The 19,397-nt window shown below is 41.9% G+C and overlaps 1 protein-coding gene across 1 annotated transcript in view; it reads right to left on the reverse strand.

Moving 5' to 3' along the window:
* The window catches only part of cyth1b (cytohesin 1b), a 234,285-nt gene extending 216,064 nt beyond the window's left edge, over positions 1-18,221 (reverse strand). Inside the window, exon 1 of the mRNA XM_060844853.1 lies at positions 18,119-18,221. Within this exon, the coding sequence (XP_060700836.1) occupies positions 18,119-18,137 (19 nt within the window). The 5' untranslated portion in view covers positions 18,138-18,221. The remainder of the gene's footprint in view (positions 1-18,118) is intronic.
* Between the last annotated feature and the right edge of the window lie 1,176 nt (positions 18,222-19,397).

Here is a 19,397-nt window from a genome sequence, read left to right on the forward strand (position 1 = left end):
CTGGATCTCCCTCGTTCATCTTCAGAGTTGCATCCTCAAAAAATTCCAGAAGATTAGTCAAGCATGATTTCCCCTTCATAAATCCATGCTGACTCTGACCTATCCTGTTACTACTATCCAGATGTGCCGTAATTTCATCCTTTATTATAGACTCCAGCATCGTACCCTGAAATCTCAGTAGGAACAGTCCAATCCAAGCACTGGTAAATTGGCAAAATAAAAATGCTTGCTTCAATGTTAATAAAACATGAATGGAACTGCTGCTAATGCCTATTCACTCAGGAACTACTATTGCATTGAAGTTACAATCCAAACACATTATGTGCTTCAATAACAGTGCCTTGATTACAATTTTCCAAAGTATTGAGTCAGGAAACTATTCAATCTTAAACTGCAGAAATCCGAGTCACAGGTTATTGTTGAGGGAGAGATAACCCCCATAACCCTCAAGCAAGTGGGACTCAAACCCAGATCTTTAGGCCCGGAGGCAGGATCACTACCCATGCAACATCAGTTGCTGTTTACTGATGCTGTTTTGCAGGTGCTGTGACAAGCATCTCTTCACCTGGGAAATAAACATTTGATCTCTTGCAACAAAGGGGATGCTACGGCTACTAAATGCCCAACAGACAATGCTGGCCAGAACAGAAAATAAACATCTAACTTTGAAATATCAATGAAGTTGTTGAAAACAACATTAACACTCTTAAGTGTGTCCCTTACAAATATCGCAGAATAATTCAAACAATTACTTTGAAGTCATGATTTGGAGATGCTGGTGTTGGACTGGGGTGTACAAAGTTAAAAATCACCCAACATCAGGTTATAGTCCAACAGGTTTAATTGGAAGCACACTAGCTTTCGGAGCATCACTCCTTCATCAGGTGATAGGAGTGTTGCTCCGAAAGCTAGTGTGCTTCCAATTAAACCTGTTGGACTATAACCTGATGTTGGGTAATTTTTAAACTTACTTTGAAGTGTAATTGTGTGTTATTGATACAAATATGGCAAATATTGAGTAACACATTCCCCAAAAAAATGAATTAAATAATCAGCTCATAACTTTGGAGCACTTTGACAGAGGTTTATTGGCCAGGATATGGAAAAATTCCTAACACTTTGTTAAGTTTACGCCACCTGAACATAAAATCCTGAACTGAACAAACTACTAGAGCCCCGAGTTAACATTCCAAGAATCACCCTTCCTCAACGACATCAAAACAACAGCTTAAAGTAAGTTTTCAAACTCCAAAAACAAAAGAACTTGAACCCATAACTAACTTGAGGAAACAGGTTGACACAGTTGCTCTGTGCAGTAAACACAGAAATAACTATAGCCAACTTAAGCATGCAAAGGTGCATATAAGTGTATACATATTCTAGCTAAATGTTAGTGAGAAAAATGACCTTGGCATCAATTTACTTTGAATGGACATAAGCAAGCACTCAATGGCTTTTTACATTAAAAATGTATGCAATCATTTAAGTTGAATATGCACCAAGTGGGTTTTGAATGCAACTGTTATCCCTTCGGTTGTCAAATGGCTCCCCATTTAATAGTTTAGTAACAAAACAATAGCTTGCATGTATCTCTATAGCCTGGAGCCATTTTTCTCAAAAGCATCTAAAACTTTCTTCATAAAGAATCACATATTTGTGTACTCTTTCAATGACTCCCTGCATTTACTGGCTGCTTTCTAATTACACTGCTTGCATTACATTGGCCATTTGTGACAAGACATCTTACCAATACAAGATGTAATGCAAACTTCTGCAAACAAGCTGGAGCTTGATAGATGACTAATTTCTGTAAACAGCATACCCAAAAGTGAATTGGAGAACATTTGCTTTCATTTTAAAATGCTACTTGTACAGCCATTAGGTTCACTTCCATTTACAGTTTGATTCTCTTTTGTTGCCTGAAGTACATCTCAAAAGAGCAGTCAGGTGAAACAATGCATCTGAGACTTAACCATATGTAATTGGCTGCAGAATCTTACAGCACAAAACATAATTATTGTCTGTATCAGTTATTAGGAAGAATTGTCAATTTAGCCTGCCACCCAGACTCGCACCATTCCTTGCTGCCCAAAAAAAGCCTGGGTCTTCTTCAATGTCATAGAAAATCACGTTGTTTCCTCCTGTGGATAACAAACTCCTGACAGACTGGAGATCGGTAGTACCCCATCATTATTAAATGGCTCAGTAAAATTAAACTTCATAATTGGACAGTGATTCTGCAAGTTAGTTCTTTTACTTAAATAAAAGACTGTTTTGATCAAAGTGTTCTTTCCAAGATCACGCTTTGGTCCTCTCTCAATTGTCACGTAGAAGAGGTACAGATTCCTGATTTGTTATAAACCTAACTTTCCACTCTGCATGGGATATTTTGCTTGCTGCAAAATGCACAAATAATTTTATTTTGTAAAAGATGTAATGTTTATTGTTTTCCTTGATGAAAGAGCTCAGTGAATGAACTTTGTTTCGCAGGAAAATAGAACTCAATCAGGAACTTGGAGTTACAGCAAAGGGAGCAGAGTCTTCTGAATTCATGCATATGATATTTTATAAGGAACATAAGTGCAATATTACTAAGAAATGTGATTTTATTTCAGATTTCTGGTTTTGTTGGTAGTATTTTGATACCCTTTTGCTCTTATGCACTAACACAGTTAACAAAGAATTTTAAAAAACCTGAATTCCATGCAAGATACAAGTGTCAATCTGTGCTTGAAAAGAAGTCCTTGGATTCTCTTAAGGTTAGCATGCAGGTTCAGTTGGCAGTTAGAAATACAAATACATTGTTAGCATTCCTTTCAAGAGGGCTAAAATATATGAGCAGAAATGTACTGGTGAGACTGTACCCTGTATTAGGGTCTGGTCAGATTGCATATGGAATATTATGAGCAGTTTTATGCCCCACATCTAAGGAAGGATGTGCTGATGTTGGAGGGGGTCCAGAGATGGTTTACAAGAATGATCTTAGGGACGATGGGCTTTTCCTATGAGGCGCAATCGAGAATGCTGGGTCTGTATTCAGAGTTTTGAAGGACAAGGGGCATCCAATAACTTTGATAATAAATGAGAAGCCTGGATCGGGTGAATGTGAAGATTATGTTTCTACTAGTAGGAGATTAAGACCAGAGGACACAACCTCAGATTGAAGAGGTGACCTTTTACAACTGAGATGTGGAAGACTTTCTTCGGTCAGAGGTGGTTAATCTTTGCTGTAACAGTTTGTGGAGGCCAAGTCACTGAGTATATTAAAGACAGACATAGGTAAGTTCTTGACTGGTAAGGGGATCAAGGGTTACAGGGAGGGGATGTTGAGAAACATAGCAGCCATGATTGAATGGTGGAGTAGACCCAATGGCTTAACTCTGCTCCTATAGCTTATGGTCTTAAGTTGCAAAGGCATTTGCACAACAACAAAGGACATTGCTTGCTTCATGCACAAGCTCAGCAAAAGATGACCTCAAGAGAAACTAAAACTTGATTCTTCAAATAATAAACATTTCAATTCAACATGAAAGGAAGGATAGACGGATCAACTAAATGGGGTATAGCTATGGTACTGGGACAACTTCCAAATTTGTACCATGTCTAAACATTCTTTGTACTTGCACATTATATTGGACTGTAGGGCATTTGTTCCACAACAGTTACAATAGTGACCCACATAGAGACCTCAGGTGTTTTACGATCAAATTCAGGGCAACATCCTGTTTGCCTTGCTCACAGAGATATGTTTTATCAGTCTCAAGTTATAAACTATAATTTTGCCTTAGCTTCAAGATATCTGCAACATTTACATGGTTTTAGCCTAACTGTATGAAAGCTTCTTCTAATATAGTTATGAAAGTTCCAATTCTTCGCAATTCGTGGAAAACCCCTCTTCATTTTACAGAAAGCAGAAATAGGCAGGAATGAAACTGTTAACATAGACTATTACAGTGCAGTACAGGCCCTTCAGCCATCAATGTTGCACAAACATGTGAAACCAATCGAAGGTTATCTATCCTCCACTATTCCATTTTCATTCATATGTTTATTCAATGACTATTTAAATGCCCTCAAACTTGACGAGTCTACTACTATTGCAGGCAGTGCATTCCACGCCCCTACCCCTCTCACTGTCCACCTGATCTAACCCTCTGATTATCTTGTATGTCGCAATTAAGTCAACTCTCAACTTTTTTCCAACAAAAACAGCCTCAAGTCCATCAGACTTTCCTCTTAAGATCTTCTCTTCACACCAGGCAACATCCTTGTAAATCTCCACTGAATCCTTTCCAAAGCCTTCCTATAATGCAGAAACCAGGACTTTATGCAATACTCCAAGTGCGGCCGCACCAAGCTGCTAAATCAACTTCAACCCCATGCCTCCATATTTTGTGCAATAGCCTACCATGGGGAGCCTCATCAGATACCTTACTGAAATCCACATACCCCACATCAACCACTTTACCCTCATCCATCTGTTTCGTCACCAGCTCAAAAGAACTCAATAAGGTTTATGAGACATGACCAACCTTTCACAAAACCATGTTGACTATCCCTTATGAACTTATTCCTCTCTGGATGATTATAAATCCTATCTTATAACCTTTTCCAACACTTTACCCACAACTGAAGTAAGGCTGACTGGCCTACAATTACTCTGGTTGTCTCTACTCCCCTTCTTGAACAAGGGGATAACATTTGCTATCCTCCAGTCTTCTGGCACTATTCCTGTAGACAAGGACGACATACACATCAAAGCCAAAAGGTTTTGCAATCTTCTCCCTGGCTTTCCAGAGAATGCTTGGATAAGTCCCATCCGCCAGGGGACTTACCTATTTTCACACTTTCCAGAATTGCTAATACCACCTCCTTGCAAATGTCAATCCCATTACTCTAGTAGCCCATATCTCACTATATTCCTGGACAACATTGTCTCTTTCCAGTGAATACTGATGAAAAATATTCATTTAACACTGCCCCATCTCCTTGGACTCCACGCACAACTTCACACTACTATCCTTGATTAGCTGTAATCTTTCTATAGTCATTCTTTTATTCCTGACATAACTACAGAAAGCTTTAGGGTTTTCAGTGATCCTACCTGCCAACGACTTCTCATGTCCCTTCCAGACTCTCCTTAGCTCTCTGTTTCGGTCTTTCCTGGCTATCTTGTAACTCTCAAGCGCCCTAATTGAGCCTTGACATCTCATCCTAACATAAGCCTTCTTCTTCCTCTTGACAAGAGATTCAACTTCTTTAATAAACCACGGTTCCCATGCTCGACCACTTCCTCCCTGCCTGACGGGCATATATTTATCAAGGACACGCAGTAGCTGGTGCTTGAATAAATGCCACATTTCAACTGTGCCCATCCCCTGGAGTTTCCTTCCCCATCCTATGCATCCTAAATCTTGCCAGATTGCATCATAACTGCCTTTCCCCCAGCTATAACTCTTGCCTGTGTTATATACCTAGCCCTTTCCATTGCTTGAGTAAACATAACTGAATTGTGGTCACTATCACCAAAGTGCTCATCTACCTCCAAATCTAACACCTGGCCTGGTTCATTACTCAGTACCAAATCTAATGTAGCTTCACCCCTTGTTGGCTTGTCTGCATACTATCAGAAAACCATCCTGCACTCATCGGACAAAAGTTGACCCATCTAAAAGTAGATGGTTTTGGGACACGGTTCTGTCCCCTTTAGTCCAAGAACTCCCCACCTACGTTCGGGACACCACCCACGCCCTTCACCTCCTCCATGATTTGCGCTTCCCCGGTCCCCAATGCCTTATCTTCACGATGGACATCCAGTCCCTGTACACCTCCATCCCCCATCACGAAGGACTCAAAGCCCTCCGCTTCTTCCTTTCCCGCCTCACCAACCAGTACCCTTCCACTGACACCCTCCTTCGACTGACTGAACTGGTCCTCACCCTGAATAACTTCTCTTTTCAATCCTCCCACTTCCTCCAAACTAAAGGAGTTGCCATGGGCACCCGCATGGGCCCCAGCTATGCCTGCCTCTTTGTAGGATATGTGGAACAGTCCATCTTCCGCAACTACACTGGCACCATCCCCCACCTTTTCCTCCCCTACATCGATGACTGTATCGGCGCTGCCTCGTGCTCCCACGAGGAGGTTGAACAGTTCATCAACTTTACCAACACCTTCCATCCCGACCTCAAATTCACCTGGACTGTCTCAGACTCCTCCCTCCCCTTCCTAGACCTTTCCATTTCTATCTCAGGCGACCGACTCAACACAGACAGCGTATCATCCGCCACCTCCAAACGGACCCCACCACCAGGGATATATTTCCCTCCCCTCCCCTATCAGCGTTCCGCAAAGACCACTCCCTTCGTGACTCCCTCGTCAGGTCCACACCCCTCACCAACCCAACCTCCACTCCCAGCACCTTCCCCTTCCGCCACAAGTTCACCTGCACCTCCACACACATCATCTATTACATCCACTGCACCCGATGTGGCCTCCTCTACATTGGGGAGACGGGCCGCCTACTTGCGGAACGCTTCAGAGAACACTTCTGGGACGCCAGGACCAACCAACCCAACCACCCCGTGGCTCAACACTTTAACTCTCCCTCCCACTCCACCGAGGACATGCAGGTCCTTGGACTCCTCCATCGGCAGAACATAACAACACGACAGCTGGAGGAGGAGCGCCTCATCTTCTGCCTGAGAACCCTCCAACCACAAGGACTGAACTCAGATTTCTCCAGTTTCCTCATTTCCCCTCCCCCCACCTGGTCTCAGTCGGTTCCCTCAACTCAGCACCGCCCTCCTAACCTGCAATCTTCTTCCTGACCTCTCCGCCCCCACCCCATTCCAACCTATCACCCTTACCTTGACCTCCTTCCACCTATCACATCTCCATCACCCCTCCCCCAAGTCCCTCCTCCCTACTTTTTATCTTAGCCTGCCTGGCACATTCTCCTCATTCCTGATGAAGGGCTCTGGCCCGAAACGTCGAATTTCCTGTTCCTTGGATGCTGCCTAACCTGCTGTGCTTTAACCAGCAACACATTTCCATCTAAAAGTACTCGAACTATAGTACTTCTATGCAATATTTGGAAAGTTTAAGTCCCCTATACCAAATACCCTGTTACTCTCACTCCTCTCCAGAATTAGCTTTGCTGTCCTCTCCTCTATATCTCTGCAGTGATTCTGAGACCTATAGAAAACTCACAACAGGGTGACCTATCCTTTCCTATTTCTAACCTCAGCTCATTCTCCCTCAATAAACGAGTCCTCAAATGTCCTTTCTGCTACCTGTCCTCATACTATCTACCCTGTGATACTGTTCTTGACTAACAATGCCACATCTCTCCCTATTTTACCATCTTCTGTGTTCTTACTGAGACAAATAAACCCTGGAACATGCCCTAACCATGTCTCCAAAATGGCCACAACATGGAAGTCCCAGGTACCAACCCATGCTGCAAGTTATTCTGGAGGCTCCTAGCGTTGAAGTAGCCACACTTCAAACCACCTTCCTGCTTGCTGGTGAACTCTTGCGACCTTGAAACCATATTTCTGATCTCACGCTTTCAACCTCCTGGACACTGGAATGACAATTTAAGTTCCCACCCTGCTGCTCAATTAGTTTAAATCTTCCCGAAGAGCATTAGCAAACATTTCCCCCAGGATATTGGTAACCCTCTGATTCAGGTGTAGACCATTTGTAGAGGTTTCACCTACCCCAGAAAGAGCCCCAATTACCCAGGTACCCGAAACCATCCTTCCTACACCATCCCTATAGCCACATGTTCAACTCCTCTCTTGCCCTACTCCTCACCTCGCTAGCACATGATACAGGCAACAAACCAGAGATAACAACTGGGTTGTTCTGACACTAAGCTTCCACCCTAGCTCCCTGAATTTCTGCTTTAAATCCCCATCCCTCTTCCTATCTATGTCTTTAGTACCTATGTAGACCACTACTTGGGGCTGCTCCCCCTCCCTCTCAAGGATCCCAAAAACACGATCCGAGACATCACAAACTCTGGCACCTGGCAGGCAACACACCAGTGAGTCTCTCTTGCTCCCACAGAACCTCCTATCTATCCCCCTAACAATAGAGTCCCCAATGACTAATGCTCTGCTCACCTCCACTGTTCCCTTCTGAGCAACAGGGACAGACTCTGCGCCAGAGACCTGTACCCCATGGCTTACCAATGATAAGGTGTCTGCCCAACAGTATCCAAAATGGTATACTTGTTATTGAGGGGAACAGCCTCTTGAAACTTGTCACTTTATCACCAACATTTACAAGAATCCAACAGAGTTGCAGTTCAACCAGATAAATAAAATGAAAAAGGGAGCAAATGCTGCAATTCAGCAGAACATGGGAGGAATATCAATTTATTGATACAATTGTGTATTACTTCATACTGTGACTATGTCACTCCTACAAACAAGCACACCAGTCAAAATGTGAAGCAAGCATCAGTCATCCTGTTCATCCATTCATATCATAGGGGATACACAAAGAACTGGGAAAAATGTAACAACTGTATTCAGAATACAGCAAAGTTGATTATTTCTGAATTGATGATATTCAAGCTAATAATGAATGGTAAGGTACAATAAATCCACATTCACCTGTTAGCAAATCAAATCGGAAATTTGCAAATCAGTGCCAGAGGATATTCAGTACTGGAATGAGTTCACATTAAAGCAGCTATAAAGAACTGCTTAATGCAGACAACTGAGAAATTAAAGTACTGGCTATATCTACTGTAGATCCAGGCACCAAGTGAAACAGCATAAAATGCTGAAATTTGTACAACACTACAAAAACGTAAGCCTTTAGCTGAAAGCATAAAAGTCTATTTTAATCTCGAACAATACCAAAGCTCTTTTCCATGGTACAGTTTACTGTTATCCAACTTTGCCTCATTCCTTCCTCTATTATCCAAGACACCAGTTTTCCTTACCCCCCTAATTTTTCATGTACAAATTGAACATAGACTTTTGGATTATTCAACCAAGTTTCATCCTTCACTTCACTGACAATCAATGCCTGATCTCCTACCACCCACATACACACAAGTGAATTGCCAGACAAGAATGATTGCACATTCCAAAATAACAATACTTAAGTCCAAGATTTCAGTTTTTTTTACTCCATTCACTTGTAAAAGTCTGGTCACAATTAAGCTGCATTCTCATGCCATCGCATTCAAAACTGACAAATTTTCAACCCTGACATGACAGTCTGTATTCCACATGATGTAATAAGACAATGGAGCTAAGTCACTTTCATAAGTTAACTGCTTCTTTGTATTTTCAAAAGTTGTTAATTAGAAGCAGTCATTCAGCATGACCAAAACACTTCTATGTTTACCTGGTTTACAAAGGTATTGCTTACAAGATGACTGCACAACACCCATCATTATACCAAGAACAGTGATTGTACTATGGTCAAACAAAAAAAGTACAACTAAAGATGAAAATTGATAAGCAAGGACAGTTTATTTGAGAAACAAAAGGAATAAGCTTCCTTGTTTAAACAAAATTAAATTAAAACTGATTCTATAATTAATCAACACACTATAGCCAATAACATACAACAAGCCTGCATTAAGAATATATGAAATGCTATTATCCAGTAAGCAGTGCAGAAATACGTAGTCCATCAACTATGCAGATCAAAACAGAAGAAAACGTTTCACTTTTGCATGGGATATATTAATCCATGGAGAAAGGGAGGACTGCAGATGCTAGAGATCAGAGTTGAGTGTATGGTGCTAGAAAAGCACAGCAGCTCAGACAGCATCAGAGGAGCAAGAGAATCGACATTTCGGGCATAAGACCTTCATCAGGAGAAAGCATATATTAATTCATACCAGTTCAGCAGCATCCCTTGCTGTTGAGAGTGGAATTACAGTAGTGGAAGATGAAACAGACACAGGCCAGTGTTCGATCAGCAATTTAGAAATGTTGAATAGATTCCAAAATAAGGCAGAACACAAATTAGTTTCTCAGAAAACTTCCCTTATTTGGCATCATTGTTAAATAATTTGAGAATAACGCCATCGTTGGATAGTTACGACATGGGACACTTTTGGCCTTGTGCGAACTAAAATAAGTCCAAATATTATTCAAAATGCAAAAATTCTTGCAAACTTAAAACAAAATATAGGAGAAATGGGTGATCAACAAATATCCAAAATATTTACTTGGGGCTTTCTGTTTATAACGAGAAAAGAAGAAATATTTTTCTCTTAAACTCGTGGAAAACATAATTAAAAGCTCATGGAATCTAGGGTACCTTAGCAAGATGGATCCAAAATTTGCTCAGTGGAAGGCTGTTGGTATGACTTCTTTGGTGTGCAGTGGCCTTCCACAGGGATGGAATGCTGAGTCCCTGATTGTTTGCAATTTTCATAAATGATGTAGATGAACACATGGGAGGGATAAGTAAGCTTATAGATGACACAAAGATTGGCCAGGTTGTTGAGAGTGATGGGTCACAAGGGAAAATAAATGGATCGGTCAATTGGCAGATCAATAGCAAATGGAATTTAACCCTGAAACATAAAGGTAATGGACCTTTGAAGGAGAAACAAAGTTAAGGGAGTATTCAATGACTAGCAAGACATTAGGAAACTTGGAGAAATAGAGGGATCTTGGGATGCTTAACCACAGACCTCTTTCCCCCCCCCACCCCTCAAGGTGGCAAGACATGTTAATAGAATAGCTGAGACTGCATATGGAAGGCTTGCCTTTCTCAGTCATGGCACATATATAGAAAGGCAGGAAGATCATGTTGGAGATGTACTGAACGTTTGTTGAACCACAGATAAAGTAGCTCTGTCACCATACTGTAGGAAGAACATGATTACATTGGGGGAAACGTATAGGAGATTCACCAGGACGCTGCTTGGAATGGAGCACTTCAGCTATGACGAGGTACTGGATAAGCTTGGATTGTTTTCTTTGCAGAGAAAGTTGGAGGGGGACCTGATAGAGGTGCCCAACACTATTAGGGGCATGGAAAGCTGAACAGAAAGCAGCTGTTGCCCTGAGTTGAAGGATCAGTAACAGTGGGGCATAATTTTAAAAGTGAAAGCCAGAAAGTTTAAAGAAGATTACAGGAAATATTTTTTCCATCCAGAGGGTGGTGGGGGCTGACGGGAAAACTCAATTTTTTAAGAAGTACTTTAATGAGCGCTTGTGTCATAATATTCTAGGCCCATTGCCTTGTGCAGTAAAGTGGGACGAGTGCAGGCAGAAATACATTTTTGGCAGTACAGACTTGATGGGCTGAAGGGCCTCCTCTATACTATATGATTCAATGATTCTTTAGGCTGTAGGATTATCCTCCAGGAAGACTGATGGAGGTTGCATCATGTTACTTATTCAAGGTCAAGTTAGATAGATTTTTGACCAAAGAGGAATTAAAGATACACAGGCTGTGCTCTGGAAGTGGAGCTAAGGCCAAAATCAGATCAACAATGACCTTATCAAACAATACAGCAGTTTCAAAAGGCCAAATGGCCTGCACATCCTCTGATTGCATGTGTTCAGTATTGTTTCCCCTCGATCCTTTATTGTCAACTGAGATTGGTGCTTGCCAGGGGGCACAATAGTGCAACCGAGTCAGAGGGCCAAGGGGAAAGCTTGCACCAAAATCCCACATATGGACATCCTGTGACCAGTCATAATCATTTTCCTGCAGGCACGTGAACTCTGCCCTTGCACCAAAAATCAAAGCCATAAGACCACGCGGTCTGTGTAAATTTTCCTGGAGCAGTTAATTAAATCATCTCACCAACTTCTCTAAGACTCAAATTTTAATAACGACCATTATAACTGGGCTACCTTTGTTGGAATGGAGGATGAGGACACCAATGGACTTCAGACCAGTAACCTGGGATACCTGGAGCACTGGTCACATGGTCTGCTGCTGGCGGGACAACTTGCAGGAAGCAAAAACAAAAATGCTCCGTCGATGCTATGAACCTGGAAGGTGACTGCAAATTCCCAGTCAGCCACATTAAGTGATTCAAGTTTAAGTCAGCCAGCCATGTACTGGAAGGTTGTCCAGCTGCTGTCCTACCCTTTGCAAATTCCACCTCAGAAATGGCCTGGGGTGAAATGGTAAAAAGTGAAGATGCTGGGAATCAGAGCTGAAAATGTGTTGCTGGTTAAAGGGCTCTGACCCGAAACGTCGAATTTCCTGTTCCTTGGATGCTGCCTGACCTGCTGTGCTTTAACCAGCAACACATTTTCAGTTGGGGTAGAATGGACTGACATACAAGATGGCAACATATTTTATGACTGCTTCCTCCATTCCTGGCCACAGAAGGACCTCAAAAATCTTGGTTAACACCATTTCTCCCTCCACAGAAACTGTCAGAGCTGCTGAGTACTTCCAATGTTTGTTGGTTTTCCTTCAGATTTCCAGAATCCGCTGCATTGTGCATTTGTGCTTCACCCACTCCTTTGCTAATCTGTATACCAATTACCTTGAGCTCAAATCAGGTGCAAACATTTCCAGCATGATAAAGCATCACTTCTAATAGTTAGCCGATTGCAATTATTTTAATACTTGGTTCATAGGTCACCCCTTAATTTGTTATTCAGCCGTTGACACTTTACTCACACCGTTTGACACTTTTGACCTCCTGCAAAGACTTGTTATTCAGCCAGTCAACATTCCATTTCCATGACTTGTACTTATCTGTTGACACTTTTTAATTACCTGGATTGATCTGGGCATTATCTCTCCGTCTATATTTTCTGTGTCTGTGCATTTCCCTCCACCTCACTTGATGAAGGAGCAGTGCTCCAAAAGCTCATGATTTCAAGTAAACCTGTTGGACTACAACCTGGTGTTGCGTGACTTCTGACTTTGTCCACCCCAGTCCAACACCAACATCGCCACACAAGCTCTAAAAGGGCCATGCACTTCTACAAATCACAGCTTTATCCATATAACAATTTTGTCTATGTACTATTCAGCACTAAGCTACCTTCCGGATGGGCATGATTATATGTAGTCGACAGGTCAAATATCAGGGCACCATTAGTTCACACCACAATGCGCTCAAAACAACACCGGAATCAGCATCATTAGTGGAATCATTGCTTGTTACATGATAGCGAAAGATATATTGCACAGGCTTTCAAACATTGACATTTTGCCGATAGCAAAATTTATAGCATATCTTTTCCAATTATTGGGTTGAAATAGAAGAACAGGCTTCACTCATTCATTCCTGAAGTACTAAAATGACAGCGAAATTAACATCTGCAAACCAATACATGAATGTACTCGAGTTAATTTGGTCAAACTCTAAATAGACACACAATTAGAAAACTAAAATGATTTTCTTATTTAATCTCTATTTACACTGAACAGGTGATGGATTTCTCAAACTCACTCCAGTTGTAATGCGAAGTTTCATTCTCAAAGTGCATGTTTCAGATAATATTCCAAGTTTATAAACAAGTTTGAAAACATGTGCAATACGCTTTAGATTATGTAATGCGAGCAGAAAAACTTGCTTATAAACAAGTCCCAACAGACAGCAACTGCAATCATGAGTCAGATCAAAACTGCTTAACATTAATTCAAAGACGTTAACTTTATTTAGCAATTGACAATGTAAAATAAACGTTATAATCTGAGTTTCCTCAATTGTGTATCAGATTACTCAAACTTTACCAACTTGATTAAAGTAAAAGTACATAGTTCTTGCAACAGGTACAAGAGTAAAGAGTTCCCCTTTCAGTAAATGCAGGAAGCACGTCAAACTTCCTTCAGACACTAAGAGAGGGGGGGAAAAAAGCACTGATTATAATCAACTTGTCTGATCATTAGATATGATAACTGGGAAACTTTCCAGAGTACAGACTGTCACTTTCAGGTATAGTTACATATTATCTGCATTTGGACTTTTTAAACCCAAACTCCTTTCAACTTCCTTTGCTGTAAAACAATACACAAGTGTTCAAGTGAGCAATTAGTTGGATTAAAAACACATCTATTAGTTCCTTTCAAGTTGTTCTGCTTGCATTACATAATTTAAAATGTATAGCACATGTTTTCAAACTAGTATCACTGAATCCTAAGGGACCCATAGAGATACTGTGGCTCTGTTGTTAGCATACTTGCCCACTAATAAAGACATTTCGCACAATTACAGAATTGCTTCTCATCGGATAACCCATTAATATTTGCAGGATTTGCAAATTTACAAGCCACAAAAGCACAAAAACCATTGGCTGAACATGGATCATGTGGGCAGTGGTAGTATCCCTAACTCTGGGCCAGGTTTAAGTTCCACCTCAGGATGGCACAAAGGTGCATCATAACCTGTCCAAAAATGAACTGGAACAAATTTTACCTGAATCCTCAGGAGATTACCAATAAAACCACAGTTATACTACATCCACCTGATGGGACAAATAAAGCCTTGATCTATTTTGAAGCTTAAAAGAATGCTAATCTTTAGAAAATACAATGCTGTTTAAAAATAGATTCAAGACATAAGGCTATTCTGTGGTGGCTGAAAATTGCATCAGCTTTGAGTTCACCACTGACATTGATATACAGTCAATCTTTTGCAACATACTAAGATTAAGAGACAATAATATTTTATCAGATAGTTATTTCTCAACCCTGTCCATTACTTTATGCTATAGAAGTGAGAATTAGAGAGTGCCTAAAACAGAACTGTCTGCATAGAACTACAATAATGTGAAGCTGCTACACTCTACAAACACTATGAACAGGCTCTGGCCAGTGTGCCCATTCATACCTGACCCATGGCAGGAACTCCATGGTCAGAGAAATATTCTAACTCTCAATATCTATTATTAGATCACGTTGAGCATCCAGTTAGTGCTTTAAAATAACAAAATACAAGCAAAGGTTGCTTACATCAAATGAAGAGATTTTATCCGGAGACAATTAGCATTATAGCATTAGCAGTATGGTTTTACAATTTGTAATTTTCACAAGCAGATATACAAGTTGAAATCAAGCCACAATTTATAGGTTATGAAGACATTAGAACATGCATGCAATTTTCTACAGGGCTGTTAGTGTATTCCATTGAAATACTCTGAGTGCACCATAATTCTATTTTAGCTCAGTACTAGAATACCCAGTACTGCCATAACAATCATCCTTTTTTTTTAAATAAAGGAACCACTGATACCCAGTCAAATACAGTATAAAATAAACATAAATATAACTATTTGTTTCTCAACCACACACTGCTTTCAGCAGCTGAGTGGGCACTACAGAATCGTAGAGATGTACAGCATGGAAACCGACCTTTGACCCAACTTGTCCATGCTGACCAGATATCCCAATCTAGTCCCACCTGCCAGCACCCAGCCCATATCCCTCCAAACCCTTCCTATTCATATACCCATCCAGATGGCTTTTAATTGTTGCAATTGTACTAGCCTCCACCACTTCCTCTGGCAGCTCAGTCCATACACATATCACCCTCTGCGTGAAAAAGTTGCCCCTTAGGTCTCTTTTATATCTTTCCCCTCTCACCCTGGACTCCCCCACCCCAGGGAAAAGACTTTGTCTATTTATCCTATCCATACCCCTCATGTTTTCTAAACCTCTGTACGGTCACCCCTCAGCTTCTGATACTCCAGGGAAAACAGACCCAGCCTGTTCAGCCTCTCCCTGTAGCTCAAATCCTCCAGCCCTGGTAACATCCTTATAAATCTTTTCTAAACCCTTTCAAGTTCGATCCATCTCCAGAGTTACTAAAGTTTCCAAGAGGCCAAGAAGACAGCAAACAACTCTCGATTAAAGTGGTGCTGGAAAAGCACAGCAGCTCAGGTAGCATCAGAGGAGCAGGAAAATCGAAGCAAGCTTAATAGCAATGTCGATTTTCCTGCTCTTCGGATGCTGCCTGACCTGCTGTGCTTTTCCAGCACCACTCTAATCTAGACTCTGACCTCCAGCATCTGCAGGTCATCACTTTTGCCTATCGAACAACCTCGCCCTGTGTATTCCAACCATCACAGACCACGTACGATGGTTTTAGACAGGGACCCAGGTGAATCCAGGAGGAAAAACGGAAAGAACTACAGATGCTGTAAATCAGAAGCAAAAACAGAAATTGCTAGAGAAGCTCAATAGGTCTGTCAGCACTTGTGGAATGAAACCAGAGTTAATGTTTCAGGCCAAGTGATCCTTCTGTTCTGAGGAATGGTCACTCAACTTGAAACGTTAACTCTCTCCACATATGCTGCCAGACCTACTGAACTTTTCCAGCAATTTGTGTTTTCGTTTCTGGATCCAGAAGGAAGTCCTCAAGTGATCAGCAACCCGTGTCCTTACATAGCTCGTAATCTAGGATTCAGAATAGGGAACAAAGTTTCAAAACATTAATGAGCATTTTCCTTCACACATGCATGCTACACAAATAATTAATGAGTTGAGCAAATGGAGTTAAAGGACATTTTATGAAATCTATCCATGAGTTGTAGTTGAGCAACTAGTTTTCAATTCTACAATGAAAAGTTAGAAAATGTTATATAATGCACAGTTTCCTCAATGATTATGTACTAAATTGTTGAACACCAAAAAAACTGCCTTCCTGCGAGAAGACACAGTCTTACAAAATGGTTTTAGCCATTTCTCCTGCTTTGTGATACAAGCTTAACAGCAAAAACAAAGAGACAGTAGATAGAGGGGACCAGGTGAAAACCATTTTTTAGAAATATTCCACATCCAAATTTTCTTCCTTGCTTGTTTAAATATTTTCACCTCTACATGATCCCAGAGGTCTTAGAGGTCCTCTGATACATTGCTCATTGATGCAATGAAAACCTAATAAACCCCAAATTTCAAATTTGCTGCAGAAGACATCAGTGAGCCAATCTTACTTTCACTTTTACAAATCACTCCACCAATGTCACTTTGACCCCTCATGTATGTAACAGTCATAACACATTCAATGCAGGATGATTTAAAAAAACTGTTCATATACGTTGAACAACAGCACTGTCTCACATTGTCATCTTACTACTTAATGCTGACACTGTTCTCAACAGCAAAACAAAATCAAGCAGCAATACCAGATAGAAAATGTTAAGATACAGTATGGGCAAGAAGATTGCAAAATATGATTTTAGCAAAGACATACTCAACCTGTAAATTATACAAAAATGGAACACAACATTGTACAGAATTAATTAAACTGCATGAGATTTCAACTTCAGCCCTAAAATTTACACCTTGAAGTGACAGCTCATTTGAATACTGGATGATGTCTTCTGCACAAATGCTAATCGAAATCCACCGAAGGGCAAAAGTGTGTGACTGCTCCTCAACAGCCAGAAGGTCGTCTTGGAACAGGATTATTCGAAGTTCATGCGCATGGCTAAATATCACTGGATACTTTGGGCTGCATTACTACTTTAGAACATGAACATCTCAAACAATTTATTCAGATTTAAGAAAGCAAACATTTGCACTATATGCTGGCCACCCTTGAATTGCATGCATTTATGCAATAGTGCTTATCTTGGGTGGCAACGAAAAAAAAATCAGACATGGGAACGGGAGGGAACGAAGACAGACCGGTCGATCCGTCCACCATCAAAGCGTGATCCCACTCATCTACCAACACAGCATCACAACACCCCCCGGCACAAAAAAAAGTCCTGAAAAAAAAATACAAGTTTGAAAGTCTCTCAGGCTATCACGTGTTAATTTAAAGCCTCTCTCTCTCACACACACTCTCCCACTGCCTGCTGAAGCATGGTTGGAGGCAGCATGCTCTGGAAACAGGACACCCTGCAGATCCGTTTCCTACGAGAGTCGGTCTCTGAGGAGACGGGATCTCGCCCCCAACTCCATCTCTCCGCAACCTTTGTATTTGTTGCAAGTTGGAGTAGCGCAGAGACAGTGGCAAAATTAATTGAAACATTGTAGCAGCGCGCGGGGGGTGTTTCCTCAGCCAGAACTAGGGGAAGGTTTTGGGGAGGGGGGGTGGTGAGTCGTGTGGGAGATAGGTGCAATCCAGTCTGGGGCTCCATGCAGCCGGTTTCCTCCACCCCGCCCCCTTCCTTGCACGTCTGAGCTACATTGATGTTGCACTGACCGTAGTTGTCCTGCTCCATGGCTCAGACTGAGTAAGCGTGTCCTCCCCTCCTGCTGTACCGGTGGCCACCAGCTGTGCTGAGTGGGCTGCCTCGCGCTCCGCCCAGGACTCCGCTCGAGCGGGTCAGCTGACGTCAGCGCTCAGGGGAAAGGGGGCGTGGCCAGCTGGCCACGTGATCCCGGAAGCTGACAGCCCGCTGTCGCGTTTGACACACTGCAGGCTTCCCCTCCCAATTCCTCGCAAGGTCACGCCAACTCTTGCTCAAGCTGCACGCTAATCCTGACTTCTGTCCTCTGCAAACAGGTCACCCGCCCCAGTGCAAATGTTCATTCGCAACATGATGCGAGTGTGAGTTATTACTACGAATTTCCTGCCTCTTTGTGGTTGCTTTAAGCTACAGGTCAACCAAGGAGACATATGAGAAGTACTTATTTAACGCAAAAAATAGAGGTACACGATAGAATCGGGCCAGTGGGTGACTCTTGATTTCTGGGACTCCCTCCAACAAACTACAGAAAAGCAACAACGTGACAATATTTTTTTAAAAAAGCACATTTCTACACTAATTATTCATCGTCAAGACAGGCAGTTCTTTGCTGCAAATTCACACCCATCAGAAACAGGCCTAAAATATGACAAAAGGATCTCTGCAGTCAGCAGAAACTTTAGGGGGCAATTCCTGGTCTTCCTAAGAATTCCAGCTTTGTATGACAATGAGTTCCTGATGAAGGGCTTATGCCCAAAAAGTCGATTCTCCTACTCCTCGCATGCTACCTGGCCCGCTGTGCTTTTCCTGCACCACACACTCTCGGCTTTCTTCCACCAATACCAACCAGCGATAGCCCCAAAGCAGCACTGCCAAAGGGTTGCGAGTCCCAGCTGGACTGATTTGAGTTCAACGGTCAGGGATTTAACAGAAAGACAATGCAACACCCATTATCCGACCCATTCCCCATTGGCATAGCTCTTCTCTATACCTTCAAGCTAACAGTGGTTTACTGCACTCGTGCTGACAGGTTCTTCAGTCACGGGGAGCCTCAGCACCGACGCACTTCATTCGTTACAAGTAGGACATCAGTACCCAACTTGGTCGAACATTTGCTGACCTCGCGGGCAACCCCCACCTAATTTACAGGGATACTCAAACTCTTATTATTGGAGCAATAATAACCACAGAGCGAAATCTTTAAGGGCGGGCGGGTTGGTGGAAGAGAGACTAAGTTCACTTTTGTCCATAAGCAGGGACATCATCCTCAAAAGGAGGCCAGCATCAAATCAA

Source organism: Hemiscyllium ocellatum, chromosome 25 (genome assembly GCF_020745735.1).
Source record: "Hemiscyllium ocellatum isolate sHemOce1 chromosome 25, sHemOce1.pat.X.cur, whole genome shotgun sequence".
Classification (NCBI taxonomy): domain Eukaryota; kingdom Metazoa; phylum Chordata; class Chondrichthyes; order Orectolobiformes; family Hemiscylliidae; genus Hemiscyllium; species Hemiscyllium ocellatum.